Source organism: Gigantopelta aegis, chromosome 10 (genome assembly GCF_016097555.1).
Source record: "Gigantopelta aegis isolate Gae_Host chromosome 10, Gae_host_genome, whole genome shotgun sequence".
In the NCBI taxonomy this organism is placed as follows: domain Eukaryota; kingdom Metazoa; phylum Mollusca; class Gastropoda; order Neomphalida; family Peltospiridae; genus Gigantopelta; species Gigantopelta aegis.
Window position 1 is genome coordinate 25848829 of NC_054708.1, and position 19876 is coordinate 25868704.

Genomic DNA, 19876 nt, shown 5'->3' on the forward strand with positions numbered 1-19876 from the left:
CAGTGGAAATGGATCCTCCAAACAATAAAATATAAGTAATGTATGATTTCAGTTATGATAAGCGGTTATAACAGTGAAAACTACGACGTAGTATTTAAAAACTAGGGTCTGTCACTTTAAACTTTTTATACATGTATCTGCTAGGAATTGCATATTATAGCAAAAAAAAAAAGAGTTTTTACTTACAACTGAAAAAAACAAATCAACAAATGCAAGTTCCTTTTGATGTTTTTTGTACTGTTAGCAAAACAGATCTATAATCTTGTTTCGTGTCAGCAGAAATTATAGTGCCTAAAACTTAGGTCCAGTGCCTTTAAGGCTAGTTATATTTCTGCTATGAGTTTTGACTGTTTATGTAACTGAATGTCTCTCCCCCCCCTTCTCTCTCTCTCTCTCTCTCTCTCTCTCTCTCTCTCTCTCTCTCTCTCTCTCTCTCTCTCTCTCTCTCTCTCTCTCTCTCTCTCTCTCTCTCTCTCTCTCTCTCTCTGGGATTTACAGAAAATTTAATTAAAATGTTATTTTAGAAGTGTTATAGGATAAATAGAATTCGCTACTCGTGTTCTTTTTTTAATATGTAAAATATCAACCTCGTCTAGTAATTGTTAATTAAATTACCGATTAACATAGAATCGTTTGATAATTTTCCATATTAAAAATATACTCGTGGCGAATCATTCATATATATATATATATATATATATATATATATATATATATATATATATATATATATATATATATATATATATATATATATATATATATATATATATATATATATATATATATATATATATTGTATTAGATTACTGACTTATTATCAGGGTCGAGAACAATGGCCCGCGGTTCGTCAAGGTTGGTGTTGATTAATATCTGCAGCGATGTCCCGTCCGTTTGCATTGAGCTGATGGTGTCGCTTCCGGTGTCTGTATAAAACAGTATTCCAGCTTTCCCGTCCACGGCAATTCCATCGGGAACACTCCCTGTTATATAAAGGAAAGGAATGTTTGTTAACGACACCTCAGCACGTTTCTAAACTTGAACTATATAGTGAGGAGAAAACCATTGCCATCGCATATGCTATCCAACCGAAAAGCAGCAAGGGACATTTTACTTGCTTCCAACCACACCCCAATTTTACAGGACAGCATACGGTGGTAAAAAGGTTTTTGTGTAAGAAAATGTAAATTAGAACAAATAAAAGATATTGTGTCTGGAATATTGGTTCTAAATACTTTATTAAAAGCGACGATAGACAGCAGTTCGCCACTAAATGTGATCCTCCCCTAAATCTACCCCTGGCCCTGATGAGAGTCAAACAGATTTACTATTAAAGGTCCTATATCAAAGTTGAACATTTCCATAATTAACTCAAGAATAATTTTAAAACGTCTTGCACTGGACGACAAGAGAGTTTTTAAAAATAATGTTTGGCTAAATATAATATGGCCACCATCTTTGTTTTGTTTTTGTCAGCTGACTGCAAAGAATTCTGAGTAAACTTAGTGTGTCGAATCAGTGAAGTCACTGGTTACTGCGTGTGACACACTCAAGATTTCTCTCTTAAAATATTGTTTTCTACTAACTAATGGGATTATAAGGTTGTAAGTTTTTATAGGTATATTTTATACTTAAACTCCAAAATTATTTCGGGTCCAAACAGAAAAACTGACAACATGGGGATTAATTTAAATGCATTAGCCAAGATTATATACATAAATATGGCAAGATTTAATTTACTTTATGTTTCAAAGCAAAAATAAAACAAATATGTTTTGGCGGGAACCGCCATTATTGCAACTTTGACATATCACCTTTAATAACAGTACGTGGACCTACCCACACTACATTTGTCTCGCCCTACCTCTCGGAAGTCGTTTGACAAGTCTGATGTCACTTCCGTCCAATCCCGATGTCCTGATTTGGCTGCCAGGATCGGGGACGACCTCTGTGTAATAGATATGTTGATCATGCGGGTTAAAGGTCAAGGCCACGGGGTTGGGACTGTGGGGCTGTGGGATGGTACTGAAGCTGTACGTATTCAAATCCATTCTGAATATCAGTCCAGTTCTGCTATCGCTGAACAGAAGAAAGTTGTCTGACGCTGTCGCTGTTTAAAAAAAAAAAGTAATTAAAGCTACAGTCTCACTTAATTATAGCATCTGTCCGTTCGTTGGGGCGGGACGTAGCCCAGTGGTAAAGCGCACGCCTGATGCGCGGTCGGTCTAGGATCGATCCTCGTTGGTGGGCCCATTGGGCTATTTCTCGTTCCAGCCAGTGCACCACGACTGGTATATCAAAGGCCGTGGTATGTTCTATCCTGTCTGTGGGATGATGCATATAAAAGATCACTTGCTACTAATGTAAAAATGTAACGGGTTTCCTCTCTATGACTGTGTCAAAATGACCAAATGTTTGACATCCAATAGCCGATGATTAATAAATCAATGTGCTCAAGTGGTGTGGGTTTATTATGGATGGATTGATTAATTTAACTGACTGACTAACCGACTGAATTAATTAAGTAAGTAAGTAAGTAAGTAAGTAAGTAAGTAAGTAATAATTAGCTGGTTGGTTGATCATTTTAGGGGCAGTACGTAATCCATTGGTAAAGCGTTCGCCTGATGTGTGGTGGGTCTAGGATCGATCCTTGTCGGTGGGAATGAATGAATGAATGTTTAACGATACCCCAGCACGGTAAATACATCGGCTATTGGGTGTCAAACTATGGTTTGTCGGTGTGACTCAAATGTGTACGGGCTCCCACTTTTGCTCGAATTAAACGAAAATTCCCGAATTCATATTAGCATTGCTACCAAACAGCTATATGGGGTTGCAAACGAATCACTACGCATAGTTACATGTATTACAACTAATTTTGAGGGTAAAATGATGGAAATACATGGTAAAAAGGTCTTAGGTTAGCACATTTTGCCCGAATATCTGTATATTGTTTGTCCGAACCTGAAGTAAAGCTCATCCAATAGCCCCCTACCCCGTCTCCCCCCCCCCCCCCCCCCCCCCGTCTCGTACGCTTATGATGGGACTGGTATGTCGAAGGCCGTGGTATGTTCTATCTTGTCAAACAAAACATTCAATCATTCATCTATTTATCCATTTATAAGATTAGGTCAGGACAGAGTGTTTAACGTGCACATTCAGAACAAGTTGTTGTAGTGCACGTCTGTCTTGGGCACAGATGCCAACCTCGGCCGGCTCCTCTGTCCAGGACAGGAAAGGTTGGGGTGGGGTGGGGTGGACATGGTGACCGCCTGCACTGGAGTCGGTAACAGGCGGAGGGTGGTTATAGGTGTTATGGAATTTGGAATGTCCCGTAGGATTAATGCCAAAGGGAAAAAAGGTGCGCAGTTTGAATGAAGGAAATTTGGCGCATTTTTGGATCGGTCTACCGAATGGAAAAAGGGGAGCTATATATGTTTTGGAACATGTCAATTTATAATTACCCAGCGAGCAGGCCACCCCGGCGTCTTCATCGTGAGTACAGTCGTGTTGTCCCCAGTTCTTCTCCGAGAAGCCACAGTCGACGATACTCTTCTCCGTCCCCGTACAGTTCACCTCGTCCAGGGCTATCAGGTGAGGGACCGCCTCCCTCGGCGCCCGAGACTGGGCCAGAGCCATGGTCCTGTGGGAGACGAAAAAATATAGTCAACTCCACTGAAAACAACCAGCCAGTGCACCACAACTGGTCAAAGGCCGTAGTATGTGTTTTTCTGTTTGTGGGGAAAGTGTATATAAAAGATCCCTTGCTGCATTAGGAAACATGCAGCGGGTTTTCTCTGATGACTACGAGTCAGTTTTTCCAAATGTTTGACATCCAATAGCCGATGATTAATTACTAAATGTGCAAGTAGGGGGTGTTAGTTTTACGTACATGTCACGGGGATTCTATAATTCCCGTAACCGAATAAAACACGATTATCAAAATCTCTCTCCTAACTGTATATCTATTAGATCTCTCTGTAACAGGCTGTTAAACCTAGTATGGCTCGTCTCTAGGTATGATCAGAGATACGATCTTATATAAAGTATATATAATATAGCACGTTAGTTCTCTAGAAAACACAACAAAAACACAATACACTTTGGAATCTGTATTAATCTACGCTGACAAATGTACAGCCGTAGTATTAAATTAATAACAACAATAATACAACCCAGAACTGATCACTTAATTAGTTAATCTCTAGGTGTCTAGTTACACAATATGCGAATCACTTCACCGTTACACCACACCCACACGTGTGATAATTGAGAAACGCTTCTAGGAGAAGTTAATTAATAAAGGAATTACAACACCATTCCTAACTGGTTAATTTATAATTAACCCTTACTACTCGTTCAGTAACGTGTGATAATTTAGAACGCTTCTTGGGGAACTTAATTAATAAAGGAATTACAGCTCTATTCCTAACGGGTTAATTTTTAATTAACCCTAACTACCCCTTAGTGATCTTGTAACACAGAATTAATACTTATCACAATAAAGACAATAACCTACAGTGTACCCAGGGTCTTCTAGGATGACTGGCTAAGCTTTACATTACCAAATACTCATATAATGTTAGAACAATAAGTCTACGATTTACTTCGTCAGATGACCGAAGACACTGTCTAAAGAATATTGGTATAATACAGTATTAAAATATTTAAGTCACATCAATCACATCAAGGTTATACACAGAGCAGAAATGATATTTACCAAAGTCCAAACGGACTAACGTTCCTCCGGAGCCTTCCTAATCGTTCTCCTAGATCTCTCTAAATTCTAGCTATTTATTCCAAAATCAGAATTGGCCTGAGGGAACAAAGCGGCACCTCACGTAACATCTCATATTCTACCTCGGTATATTTCTCTCTGATCGTCAGACTACTGACGCCATCGTCGCCAAAATCACGGTCGTCGAAACCGCACTCGCAGAGGTATTACGTAACTACTCGCCACATGGCCTCCACAGCGGGACTAAGTGCATATTGGAATTACGTAACAAGTTGTCCACCTGGGCTACGGGCAATAAATTGCACACGGCACCCTAACACAATTAAAATCGCCACAGGCGAAACAAATTAAGAGCATGTACCGTGACAATACACAACCTGTTTTACCCTTGGCATGTGTTGTTTTAACTATAAACAAGGGGCTGGGACATTAAAATGTCCTCATTTTCACTCAATATTAGTAATATTTATGCCACTTATGTTTATTAAATATGTTCACATAATTAAAAATAATGTATAATGGAATTAAATGGCACCGAGTGAACGATTAGGGTAGCTGGATGGTATTTATAAAGCTAGGCCTCGGGGGTGTCGTGGTTAAGCCATCGGACATAAGGCTGGTAGGTACTGGGTTCGCGAAATATGTCCGCACCCCCCCCCCCCCCGCACCCGGATTTTGCTTCGAAATAAAACGACCGGCCGGCGGATTTATTTCTCGCCCCCTCCAGATATATTCGCCCCCTATATAATGTGTTACACCGGCTCCCACCCAGCGCGAGTTTTAACTGGTGGGTAGGTGTGTAAGACCACTACACCCTCTTCTCTCTCACTAACCACCAACAACTAACCCACTGTCCTGGAAAGACAGTCCAGATAGCTGAGGTGTGTGTGCCTAGGACAGCGTGCTTGAACCTTAATTGGATATAAGCACGAAAATAAGTTGACATAAATGAATGATTAGATTGCCCAGCCTAAAAAGCGCCAAAATTTATAAATTTTCTAATATAATAGGTGGAGTTTCTAATTATTCGGATTGCGCAAAGAAATTATTGATTTTCCTTTTTTTTTATTTTGGCATTTAAAATTCAAAATTGTCCTAATATTTCTAGACCACTGGCTATCCGGGACAGACATGCTCGAAATTCTAGTGGTATAGGAGCATGTAAATAAATATTGGAATGGAATGAATAAATGAATGTATGAATGAATGAATGAATGAGTATGAGTGACGTCATACTTGCTGAATCCCATCATGCCGCAGACGACCTTGGCGTCCTGGTTGTCCCAGTGGTCGTTGCACACCGTCCCCCACTGTCCGTTGGCGTACACCTCCACCCGGCCGCTCGTCGCCGTGCCGATCATCCGCACGAACACGTGGGACGGGTCGAAGTGAACCGGGGACGCAGGCGTCATACCTGCAACCAAACAAATTCGCAGATCCTAGTTTGAACAAGTGAAAATAGACACCAAGTTTGGTTAATCTACAAACCTGGGTCCCGTATCACGAAGCGATCTTAGCGCTAAGTTAATGATGCATTTAAGGTGATCTTAGCGCTAAGATCGCTTCGTGGAACGGGGGACCCAGCAGCACATCTGGATAAGGAAGGAAGAAAGGAAATATTTTATTTAACGACGCACTCAGCACATTTTATTTACGATTATATGGCGTCAGACATATGGCTGAGAACCACACAGATATTGAGAGAGAAAACCCGCTGTCGCGACTTCATGGGCTACTCTTTTCGATTAGCAGAAAGAGATGTTTTTATATGCACTATCCCACAGACAGGATAGTACATACCACGGCCTTTATTACACCAGTTGCGGACCACTGGCTGGAACGAGAAATAGACCAACTGACGGGAATCGTTACAATAGAGTGAAATAAGAGTCTGTGACGTTGAAATGGGGAGATAGCCTGTAAAAACAGACTAAAGCTCGTCTCCATAACCGTAACTTCTCCGAAGTACATGCTCTAATAGTGAAAAATAGACCGTAGTGTTTAACAACTTGGGTCTGTCACCTTAATTTTGTTTTAACGACATTGGATGTCAAATATTTTGTAATGTTATCTTCAGAAGAAACCCGCTACATTTTCTTCATTTGGCAGCAAGGGATCTTTTATATTCGAACTTTCCCGCAGGCAGGACAGCACATTCCACTATGTTAAATATTAGACCACTTTTATTCTCAGGGGCTCATTTGATATATTAGTAGTTCAGACGGGGAAAACTAATCAAAACATGGGTCCACAGAGGTGACTATCTTATGATGCAAACAGCTCGTGCGAACGCTCTACCGACTGAGCTAGATCCCGTCACTGGAATCAAGATAGACTATTCTGTGTCAGGACCCTACGTAGGGAGGTAGAAGCACTCAACACATTTTATTTACGGTTATATGGCGTCAGACATATGGTTAAGGACCACACAGATTTTGAGAGGAAACCCGCTGTCGCCACTACATGGGCTACTCTTTTCGATTAACAGCAAGAGATCTTTTATTTGCGCTTCCCAAAGGCAGGATAGCACAAACCATGGCCTTTGTTGAACCAGTTATGGATCACTGGTCGGTGCATGTGGTTTACACCTACCCATTGAGCCTTGCGGAGCACTCAATCAGGGTTTGGAGTCGGTATCTGGATTAAAAATCCCATGCCTCGACTGGGATCCGAACCCAGTACCTACCAGCCTGTAGACCGATGGCCTATGAAAAAATAATAATCCTGTTTTAGTTTAAGGTGGGTTTTGTTATATTTGGGGTGGGGGGTGGGGGTGGGGTGTGTGTTGAGAACCATTCATTCATTCATGATCATTCATCCATTTATTGAGAACACTTTCCGTAAATAAAATGTGTTGAGTACGTCGTTAAATAAAATATTTCTTTTTTTCTTGTTCCGTGTGGGGGTGGGATTTAGCTCAGTCAGTTGAGCGCTCGCTTGAGGTGATTCCGTCGCAGGATCGAACCACCTCAGTTGATCCATTTAACTGATTGGGGTTTTTCTCGTTCCAACCGGTGCACTACAACTGGTTAAAGGCCGTGGTATGTGCTTTCCTGTATGTGGGAAAATGCATATAAAAGATCCCTTGCTGCATCAAAAAAATGTAGCGGGTTTCCTCTTTTGACTACGAGTCAGAATTATCAAATGTTTGACATCCAATAGCCGATGATTAATATATCAATGTGCTCTAGTGGTGTCGTTAAACAAAACAAACGTTTTGTTCCGTGTGATATACTATATCTATAACGTTAACATATTCTGTATTACAAGAAACATCTATTAGATTATTTATATTTATAAACGTTTCAAGTTTAGAAATTATATTAACCCAGAACACTCGACTAAGTATATACATCTGATGAAACAAAAGGGGGATTACGAGAACGTAACATATTCTTTATTATATGAAAGTTATTATAGTATTACATTTGTTAATTTTGATGTATAGTCTTGGAGAGGAAAGTGGCTACATTTTGCCATTAGTAGCAAGGGATCTTTTGTATGTACCACCCCACACACAGGATAGAGCATGCCATACCTTTGATCCACCAGAGGCTGGAGCGAAAAATATCCCAATGGGTCCACCAACGGGGATCGATCCTAAACCGACAGCGCATCAGGCAAGTGCTTTACTTCTGGGCTACATTCCGCCCTCCCATTTTGTATCAAATAATGTTTTCAAAACGCGGACACAATGTCCACGTCTATTCAGCAGCTTGTTAAAAAATAAACATACGCATAATACCAAATGGCGTACCTGAGACTCCATTGCCGTACTCGTGAATCCTGACGTCAGTGAGCTGTCTAAAGCCTGGAGGTCCGACCACCGTCTTGCCCGTACCGTCCTTGTTCACGCGCATTAGGTAGCTGTGCAAGAGAATAAAATACCAATGAGGACCCTTGAGCACATACTATATAATGTGTAGTAGAGGTAGTTTCCGAACACCTGTAGTGAGTACATGTGAGACGCGTCGTTCTGTAGGACCAGGCAGCGGTTACCTCCCCCCCCCCCCCCACCCCCGATATAACGTGACTCACTGTGTGTTCCAGTCTGTGTAGTAGAGGTAGTTTCCGAACACCTGTAGTGAGTACATGTGAGACGCGTCGTTCTGTAGGACCAGGCAGCGGTTATCTCCTCCTCCCCCACCCCCACCCCCCACCCCCACCCCCGATATAACGTGACTCACTGTGTGTTCCAGTCTGTGTAGTAGAGGTAGTTTCCGAACACCTGTAGTGAGTACATGTGAGACGTGTCGTTCTGTAGGACCAGGCAGCGGTTACCTCCCCCCCCCCCCCACCCCCGATATAACGTGACTCACTGTGTGTTCCAGTCTGTGTAGTAGAGGTAGTTTCCGAACACCTGTAGTGAGTACATGTGAGACGCGTCGTTCTGTAGGACCAGGCAGCGGTTACCTCCCCCCCCCCCCCCACCCCCGATATAACGTGACTCACTGTGTGTTCCAGTCTGTGTAGTAGAGGTAGTTTCCGAACACCTGTAGTGAGTACATGTGAGACGCGTCGTTCTGTAGGACCAGGCAGCGGTTATCTCCTCCTCCCCCCCCCCCCCCCCCCCCCCCCACCCCCCGATATAACGTGACTCACTGTGTGTTCCAGTCTGTGTAGTAGAGGTAGTTTCCGAACACCTGTAGTGAGTACATGTGAGACGTGTCGTTCTGTAGGACCAGGCAGCGGTTACCTCCCCCCCCCCACCCCCACCCCCGATATAACGTGACTCACTGTGTGTTCCAGTCTGTGTAGTAGAGGTAGTTTCCGAACACCTGTAGTGAGTACATGTGAGACGCGTCGTTCTGTAGGACCAGGCGGTGGTTACCCCCCCTCACCCTCACCCTCCCCTCCCCTTCCCCCTATATAACGTGACTCACTGTGTGTTCCAGTCTGTGTAGTAGAGGTATTTTCCGAACACCTGTAGTGAATACATGTGAGAGGCGTCGTTCTGTAGGACCAGGCGGCGGTTACCTCCCCTTCCCACCCACCCCTCCCCTCCCCTCCCCCCTATATAACGTTACTCACTGTGTGTTCCAGTCTGTGTAGTAGAGGTATTTTCCGAACACCTGTAGTGAATACATGTGAGAGGCGTCGTTCTGTAGGACCAGGCGGCGGTTACCTCCCCTTCCCACCCACCCCTCCCCTCCCCTTCCCCCTATATAACGTTACTCACTGTGTGTTCCAGTCTGTGTAGTAGAGGTATTTTCCGAACACCTGTAGTGAATACATGTGAGATGATGATGATGATAACTAGTTTAACGTGCCCATATACCACTAGGGTTTCGAACACGCCCATCCCGAGTCCGACCTCCGATAAGATCGGTGGCCTGACTCGGGATGGAAGTGTTGGGGGGGGGGGGGGGGGGGGGGGGGTGTTTGAAACTGGGCAGAAATTTGAAAATAGCAATTAGTAAAGAAATTAATAGATAAAAAAAAAAAAAAAAAAAGGTTACAAGCCAAAAATAAAAAAGAATTGACTGCTCGGTCGAATATTTATATAATTCGGAGCATTTTAGAAGGACAGTCCAAAATTAAATACGATACATGTGAGAGGCGTCGTTCTGTAGGACCAGGCAGCGGTTACCTCCCCCTTCCCTCCCCTCCCGATATAACCTGACTCACTGTGTGTTCCAGTCTGTGTAGTAGAGGTATTTTCCGAACACCTGTAGTGAATACATGTGAGACGCGTCGTTCTGTAGGACCAGGCGACGGTTACCTCCGTTCAGGTCGACCACTTCGATGTTGTTGGTGCCGCCGTCGGTGAAGTACAGCTTGTGAGCTAAAGACAAACAGAATGCATCGGTAGACTTGGGGGGGGGGGGGGGGGGGTTGTTTAATTTTTTTGTTTGTTTGTTTGTTGTTGTTTTGTTTGTGTTAAAAGTATTTCAGATTTCGAAGTACATTTTAAACAGAATTGTTTTAGATATACGTGTAATGATAGGTAAACATATGAGATAGAGATGCATGCATTAGGTATGGATGGGGCGTAAGCTGAAAAATTATAGCATTAAGCACGTCGCTTTATTGGGGAAACGTAATTACAGAAAAAAGGAAGAGTATATTTTATAGAACAATTACAGACAGCCTCGACCTATTCCCGGATTTTTTTTTTTTTTTTTTTTTTTTTTTGGTGGTGGGGGGAGGCATTAAGCACGTGCGTACTGTGTGTAATGGGCGCTACGCCTTTGGGATGGACGGACGGACGGACGGACGGACGGATGGATGGTCTTGAAAGTAAAATCCCAGATCGGCACTGATCTACGTGAGCCTTTCAGGATGAGACTTTATTAACACCAACATCAAACCGCTTATCAGGAACCACTAATGAGACGAATCAAAACAAAACCAGTTTTATTAATATCTGGCAATACTAGACCGTTTGTCCATTATGGTCATGTCTGGAACGTTTAGCGTCAAGTCATTTAATAATCATTTAATTTCGCTTTCTTTTTCTCATTATTATCAATTTTTGAAACAAACTAGTGGCGTGGATGGTATTTTTGTCCTCGGCAATTTCATTTCAACTTTCAGTTCAACTGGCACGGGGATCCTATAATACCCGTAACTGAATGAAACACGATAGACCAAATATCTCTCCTAACTGTATATCTATTAGATCTCTCTGTAACAGGCAGTTATACCCGCTTGGCTCGTCTAGGGAATGATCAGAGATAAGATCTTATATAAAGTATATATTATTATAGCACGTTTAGTTCACTAGAAAACACAACAAAAACACAATACACTTTGGAATCTGTATTAACCTACGCTGACAAATGTACTGCCGCAGTAGTTAATTAACAACAACAAATAATAACAACCCAGAACTGATCACTTAATTAGTTAATCTCTAGGTGTCTAGTTTACACAATATGCTAATCACTTCACCGTGACACAACACCCACACGTGTGATAATTGAGAAACGCTTCCAGGGGAACTTAATTAATAAAGGAATTACAACTCTATTCCTAACTGGTTAATTTTTAATTAACCCTTAACTACTCATTCAGTAACCTTGTAATACAGAATTAATACTGGTACCTATCACAATAAAGACAATAACCTACATTTTACCTAGGTCCTCTAGGATGACTGGATAAGCCTTATATATATATTAGAACAGTGAGCCTACAGTTTACTGCGTCAGATGACCGGCAGCACCGTCTAAATAATATTGGTATAATACAGTATTAAAATATTTAAGGTCACATCAATCACATCAAGGTTATACAACAGAGCAGAAAATGTATAATTACCAAGTCCAAACGGACGCGCTCCCTGGAAGCCTTCCAATATGTTTCTCCCCGATGTCTCTAAAACCCTAGCTATTTATCATAAAAACCGAATATCGCCTGGGGGCACAACGCGGTACCTCACGTATCATGAGATATTTCCCCAACTCCCAGAGACGCGTTTTTCTCTTAGAAGACCAGAATGGCTGTCGCCATTCCGCGAGCAATCCCCTGGTCATAAACAGCACCACCGGAGTTATTACGTAACTACTGGCCACATGGCCTCCGCACCTTGTCTGGGTGTGTATTGAAAGAGCTCGACGACCGTCGCGCAGAGGTATTACGTAACAAAGTGCCCACCTGGGCTTAAGTGCATATTGGAACTGCACACGGCCCTCTAAAACAATTAATATCGCCACAGGCGAAAACAAAATTAAGAGCATGTACCGTCACATCAACTTATTTTCGTGTTTATATCCAGTTAAGGTTCAGGCACGCTATCCTGGGAACACACCTCTGCTTTTTGGGCTCTTTGTCCAGGACAGTGGGTTAGTTGGTTAGTGGGAGAGAAGAGGGTGCAGTGGCCTTACACCTACCCATTGAACCCTTAAGAGCTCGCTCTGGTTTGGAGCCGGTACCGGTTTGCGAACCCTGTACATACCAGCCTGTCTAGTCTGATGGCTTAACCACTGCGCCAACGAGGCCGGTGTCCTGGGCAAGCTGCATATACGCTCTATTTTATCTCTATTTATGAACTTTAGTTGATTATGCGTTAAGTGCATCAACATATCCATATCATCATACCATAATATTTGTTAACTGCAAGACCTATTCTCTGTATAATATGCAGATCTTGTGTTAGTACTAATTCTTACCCACATAATCCATAGCCATTCCATTGGGCCACTTCAGACCAGTAGACACAATGGTTTGTCTGTTGCTGCCATCATATTTGGATCTTTCGATCTTTGGTGTTCTGCCCCAATCGCTCCAGTAAATCATTCTGAAAACAGATATATGTTTAGAGGATATTTCATGGGTTTTTTGTCAAATATGATTTATATCTCATCGAGTGAATTTGCAATCATATCTCATGAGTCGCTCTTACGCGACGAGTGTGATATGATTGCAAACTTCACGAGATGAGATATAAATCTTACAGTGAAGATAGCACTTTCTACAGTGACGATAACACATGTTTTGAGTAAAATTGTGAAACTTTAAAATGTGTTATCGTTACAGAGCGACTGATAACACTTTTATTTCACAGATATTTTAAAGATATTTCACTAAATGTTATATAATAGATGTAAGTATTAGCATTTAAGTATGTAATATTTTGTCGGCAATAAAATCTATCATTCGCATTCTCTCCTACTGTTCTTTTGAATGTTTATGTTTCTACTTCTCTCCATCGTTTTCGGTCAATTGACACTTTGTGTTTTTAAATATTCAATATCCAATAATTGGGTATGCTTTACCAGTCTTTGACATCCAATAGCCGATGATTAATAAATCAATATGCTCTAGTGGTGTCGTTAAACAAAACAAACTTTTTTATCTAGCTTTACCAGTCGCTCTTGTGTATATTTATAGTGACAAATAGATAGTAGCATCGAGAAGAGTTATTAATTGCTCCCTTAACTTAGATTATTGGGAGCCATTTTGAGCACCGATATGTAATCCTTCTATAGTAGGTAAGTGAATCTAAAATTACTCTCTTTCAAATAACCTGATGTGTAGCTAGAGTGATAGCTTTTCTTAAACATCGAGGTATATTAAAGTATATTTTTGGTCAATAAAAATTTACAATTTTCACATTTAAAAAAATGTTGATGGTCCTTCTCTCTATCGCTTTCATCACAGATGGATATTTCGATCTTATGTATACTCTCCCATTTTCTCAATTATTGTTTTCTAGAAACCGGTACATGCATAGTATATTATGTTGTCGGGAATAAAAACCTACCCTTCCCATGTTATCCTTATTGTGTGCTTTTAATGTATATGTTTTAACACGTACAAAAGGCACATCATTCCATGCAAAACTACCACATGTAAGTATTTCCATTTAACAGAGCATTTTGTATGACTGAAATATTAAGGGCTTCTCTCATGTCAATAATAATACATTTTCGTTCTCAATTCAGTCGGCTGATTTTCCCCTTTAAGATATACGTACTGCTGTTTTGGGTCCAACACGATCTCGCGCGGTTTGTCAAGCTGACTGTTTATGATGGTCTTGTACCCCGTGCCGTCCAGTTTCATCATGGAAATGGTGTTGGTGCCGTCGTCGGATACGAACAGCAGTCGGTTTAGTGGATCAACCTCAATTTTTTCTAAGTCAGAATCTGAAAAACAGATTTGAACAGTCAGTCATGAACCAAAGGTCTATAGTCCCAATCTTGTCTCCCAATTAATTGGCATATTTTAGTATTGCAAAACAGAGCTTGGTCTCAGTGGTAACCCTGGACTACCAGATGTCCGAACTGTGTTACATTTCTTTTTGGTTTCACGTCCAGTTACTCTTCAATAAAACAAGATGCTTAATTCATCGGTGTCTGAAATTGAAGCTATGGTTGTATTTTGTTTTAATCTTAATGTGTCTGTCTTTTTTATAAGTTTTAAATATTCACGGATAACCGGTATAGGCCTAATTGTATTAATGTATGATATTTAAATTATAAATACTAGGCTACCGACATATTCGGCGAGCCCAACACTTAACAAGATATAATAAATAAATAATAATTTAATAATCACAAGAAGAAGACGAAGAAATAGCAGTACTGTTATAAAACAGACGCAAGATTACAGATTAGCAGTGACACAATTAGCATTCTTAAATAGCAGTAATATGATAAAAGCAGTACTAACATTTCAAGCTAGTGTTAACATTAGAAAACAGCAATAGTAAAAAAAAGTTGTGATATTATAAAAAAGCAATGACATTTTAAAACAGCAATAACATTACAAAATAGCAATAACATAACCCAGTAATAACATTATAGAAAAGTGTAACATTATAAAACAGAAATAGCATAATTCAGATAATCCAGTAGTGACATTATAAAACAGCGGTAACATTATAAAACAAAAATAGCATAATTCAGAAATAACATTATAAAACAGCAGTAACATTAAAACAAAATCCAGCAATAACATAAAACTGCATAACACTATAAAAGAGCCACTGCAAATACCTGCTGTCAGCTGTTTTAACTCTCTGACGTCAGTGCCGTCAAAGTGGACGCTAAGAATCTGGTTAAGTTTGGGATCGACGAAGTAGACTCTGCCCTGAATCGGGTCGTAATCGATTGACGTGGGCGAGTAGATAGGGTTCATGGGCAGCATCACGTAACTTTGCGTCAGAAGGTTCATGCGGAATATGACGCCACCCAAACCAGCGTCAACCAAAAAGATCATGTCGTTTTCGACAGAAACTGAAATATTACAGTTTTATTATTAATATATGGGGGAGGTCTTTTAAAACGAATGCACTCAGTATTATGAATTAATTTTATTTGCTATGGCATTTAGCGAGTAAGGAACAAAACGAAATGATCTTATAATAAAGTGACTATCCTGAAATGACAACCATTGTATCATGCTTTAGGTCAATATACAAGTTACAATTATATTTATAATTCCTTACTTAGTGTATGATTGTATAAATGTATATTCCAAGTGCATACATTTCTTGTCAAATTAGCTCAACATAGATTTTTGCCTATAGCCTAATCATTTATTACCCACCAGTGTAAGCTATTGCTCATGTCATAACAATCACTCAATATCTAATTAGTGTAATATTGGCGTGACGCGAGCGTGACGTAGATCTCTTGCTGACTCAATTCGTAGAAAAATAACGCATAGTAGGTCTCAACATCTGCTTACTTCTGCATTGCGGCTTGTTTGAAGTTGGTTTGTAATAAATATAATACTAAACTAGCTTGCCTGTCATACCATTTTTATGAAACTCGTGAAAAGTGTTGATATCTGACGAGCGAAAAACTGTTCACTAATTTCATAAAAATGGTATAACAGGCAAGCTCGTTTAGTATTCTATATTTAATATGGAATTATATTTCTGTTCTTCCAATCCTCAAACAAAATTTGAATGAATGAATGTTTAACGACACCTCAGCACGAAAAAATACATCGGCTACTGGGTGTCAAACTACGGTAAATGCAAAACACATTTTATGATCAACAGCAATATAAAAATTCAACAGCTAAATTTGAAAACACTGGGTCAAAAAGAATATTCACATGTGTTTGTCTAGTATATATATTATTTCAGTTATTTCAAATTAATACTAAACATAGGTACTGGGTGTTCCTTGGCTAAGGAAGTGATGGGAGACTCAGTTTGGGAAGATCGATCCTAGGCAGGGGTGGTATCATAAATAAACTAACCTATCATATATTTTGTGTTTGCCTCGAGTGTTAAATACAGATTGACACTATAGCTTAACAGACAACTTTTATAAGCATAACAATAAAGTTAGCTCCCCTCCGATAAGCGGAATCATATAGCTGTGTTTCATGGGATAGCTCTGTGAAACGAGCTACTCTCAGCTTACTAATCTTCCAAAACTATACGTAGCTCCCTTCTTTAGCGGACCGTTCAGAATTGCGCCTAATTTTTTTCTCAAAAATGCGAACCAATTCTTTTTGGCTTAATCAAATTCCATAGCACCATACCACCCTCCGCCTGTTACCGGCCCCTGTCGGACTGCTGGTGCTGCCGTGAACATGCCAGTGCAGCCCCCCTGGACGGAGGAGCCCAGAACAGGTGTGCGCTACAACAGCTTGTTCTGAATGTGCTCGTTAAACACTCTGACCTGACCTGACCTGACCTGAGAGCTCTGTCCCACATCCTAAAGAGAAAAGGGTATTTACCGGTATATTAGAAGCTCACTGATGTATATATGTTTATCAGTTATATAGTTGACTGGTGTTGCTTTTATTATCATAGCATTCCCCAACTAACAGAAGTTGGGGGTTTTAAAATACCTTTTGGGTATTGAAGAGCATCCAAGTGAAAGTTTGTTTGTTTGTTTGTTTGTTTGTTTGTTTGTTTAACGGCATCACTAAAGCACACAGATTTATTAATCATCGGCTACTGGATGTCAAACATTTGGTAATTCTGAGATATAGTTTTAGAAAGGAAACCCGCGACCTCGGCTTGTACTCGGGTATTTACGGTAAACAAGACACCCACCTGCCTCACACAGCACCCCTGCGTCCTCCCTGTGGCTGCAGTCGGTCACCCCCCAGGAGTTGTGTCTGCAGCTGGAGAGATTGGGCTCGTTACCCGTACACGTCACCTCGTCCAGCCAGATACGACTGGCACCGCTTGGTCGGTAGTAACTCCTCCCAATAGCGCCAGAACCCGTTCTGAGGTAAATTAAAAACAAAAAAGGGGAGATGAGCAATGAAGATATTATTTAACATAACTATATTTTTTACCTAGAGGAACAGAATAAATAAAATAATAATGATAATCATCATCATTGCCATCATCATCAACATCAGTATCATCATCATCATCATCATCATCATCATCGTTTTACTATTACTACTGCTGCTACTAATACCACTACTACTGCTGCTATTACTACGGTGGATCGTGGGATAGAAAAGAAAGAAAGAAAAGGAATATTTAAAAATAAATTAAAATAAAATGAAATAAAATAAAATAAAATAAAATAAAATAAACACATTTTAAACTACTACTATATGGTGTCTATCATATAGTTATTTGGACACATGTTAGAGAGAACACAGGCTACACCTACCGAACATATTGCAATCGATCATTTACATGCTCCTTATGTGCAATTTACCATAGACAGCGCAGTACATACCAAGACATTTCATAGAAACTGGTGGACATGGGCTCTACCACTAAACTACAATCAGTCTTTTGTGGGAGCGATGCCTCAACAAAGATAGACATTGGGGGGGGGGGATTTAGTGTTCTACACTCTGTAGTATTTCTCATTCCAGCCAGTGCTCCACAACTGGTATTAGAAAGGCCGTGGTAAGTACTATCTTGTCTGTGGGACAGTGCCTATAAAGTATCTCTTGCTGCTAATTAATGGAAATGCAGCGCGTTCTTTTCTCACTCTCTAGAACAAGTATTGTAGTGATTATAGGTTAGTTGTTTTTTTCAAGTGCGCGGTTTTTGGCGCAGCGCGGGAGTGCTGCGGGTGCGCAATGTGAAAAACGTATGTATACACCATTAATCGATTCTGTGGATATCAATAACAGTTTCCATGTGAGCGGCGATGTTAGGTGGGTTGGGGTTTTTTTTTTTTTTGGGGGGGGAGGGTCTGTTTTCTTTTCTTTCTTTTTTCGGGGGGGGGAGGGAGGGTATTTGTGGGTTGGCAACAATGCCTGCGCCGCGCCAAAAACACTTTACAGCCGCAGTTGTAAATATGCTGGGATATTCCTTTATTTTGTTTTCCAAATGTCTTACCTTGAGTATCCCAGCATGCCGCACACGACACCTGCGTCCTCCCCTGTCCAGTGATCGTCACAGATGGCGCCCCAGCGTCCTGCGTGGTAAATCTCCACCGTTCCCTCATAGGCATTGGGTCCCCCGATCAAACGTACGTACATCTGACTTGTCGCAGGTAGCGCAGTGCCTGTCAAAGCTAGCGAAAAAACACATCGATTAGTTTAATACATACACAAGTAAGTTCATCAGATACCAAGTAAATCCATCAGATAGATAGTAAATACATCACATACCAAGTAAACCCATCAGATATCAAGTAAATACATCAGAAATCAAGTAAATACACAAGATAGCAAGTACATACATCAGATATAACGTAAATACATCAGATATCAAGTACATACATCAGATATAACATAAATACATCAGATATCAGATATCAAGTCAGCCCATCAGATATCAAGTAAACCCATCAGATATCAAGTCAATCTATAAGATAGCAAGTACATACATCGCATACCAAGTTAATCCATCAGATATCAAGTACATAAATCAGATAGCAAGTACACACATCTGGTACCAAGCAAATCCATCACATATCAAGTAAATACATCAGCTATCAAGTAAATTCAGTATATATTAAGTACAGTAAATGCATCAGGTACAAAGTAAATTTATCAGATACCAACTGTCTAGGATCGATCTCCGTCGATGGACCCACTGGGCTAATTCTCGTTCCAGCCAGTGCTCCACAACTGGTGTAACAAAAGCCGTGGTACGTACTATCCTGTCTGTGGGAATGTGCATATAAAAGATCCCTTGCAGCTAATCGAAAAGAGTAGCCCATGAAGTGGTGCATTTTCTGTCATAGGTGTATCATTTTTGTAGTGGGCAGACTGACTTTTGCCCGGATTAAAAAAAAGCTATATAGACTTGCAAACGAATCACTGCGCATTTTTACATGTATTAAACTAATATTGTGAGTAGAATAATGGACATACATGGAGAAAAGGTTTCAGGCAAGCTCATTTTACCCGAATATCTTTTTTGCTCAAATTGTATTATTTGTTCCAGCCCTGGGGACGGGATGGGTGGGGTGTTCTCACATCCTACACACACCCCTGTCTCGTACGCTTGTGCTTTCTATTTCCATAGCATTCTGTCCACTAACATCAATAATCTTGTGATTGTCTTTGTCGTCGTCGGTGGGCCCATTGGGGAATTTATCGTTCCAGGCAGTGCACCACGACTGGTATATCAAATGTCGCGGTATGTGGTGTCCTGCATGTGGGATGGTGCATATAAAAGATCACTTGCTACTAATGGAAAAATGAAGCGGGTTTCCTCTCTAAGACTATATGTCAGAATTACCAAATGTTTGACATCAAATAGCTGATGATTAATAAATCAATGTGCTAGAGTGGTGTCGT

The 19876-nt window shown here is 40.6% G+C and overlaps 1 protein-coding gene across 1 annotated transcript in view; it reads right to left on the reverse strand.

Moving 5' to 3' along the window:
• LOC121383555 (low-density lipoprotein receptor-related protein 5-like) overlaps window positions 1–19876 on the reverse strand; it is a 56872-nt gene that overhangs the window by 6943 nt on the left and 30053 nt on the right. Inside the window, exons 7-17 of the mRNA XM_041513642.1 lie at window positions 18465–18642; window positions 17205–17380; window positions 15181–15420; window positions 14160–14328; window positions 12853–12980; window positions 10367–10523; window positions 8496–8605; window positions 5975–6152; window positions 3465–3643; window positions 1865–2110; window positions 815–983 (exon numbers count right to left, since the gene is read on the reverse strand). Of these exons, the coding sequence (XP_041369576.1) occupies window positions 815–983; window positions 1865–2110; window positions 3465–3643; window positions 5975–6152; window positions 8496–8605; window positions 10367–10523; window positions 12853–12980; window positions 14160–14328; window positions 15181–15420; window positions 17205–17380; window positions 18465–18642 (1930 nt within the window). The remainder of the gene's footprint in view (window positions 1–814; window positions 984–1864; window positions 2111–3464; window positions 3644–5974; window positions 6153–8495; window positions 8606–10366; window positions 10524–12852; window positions 12981–14159; window positions 14329–15180; window positions 15421–17204; window positions 17381–18464; window positions 18643–19876) is intronic.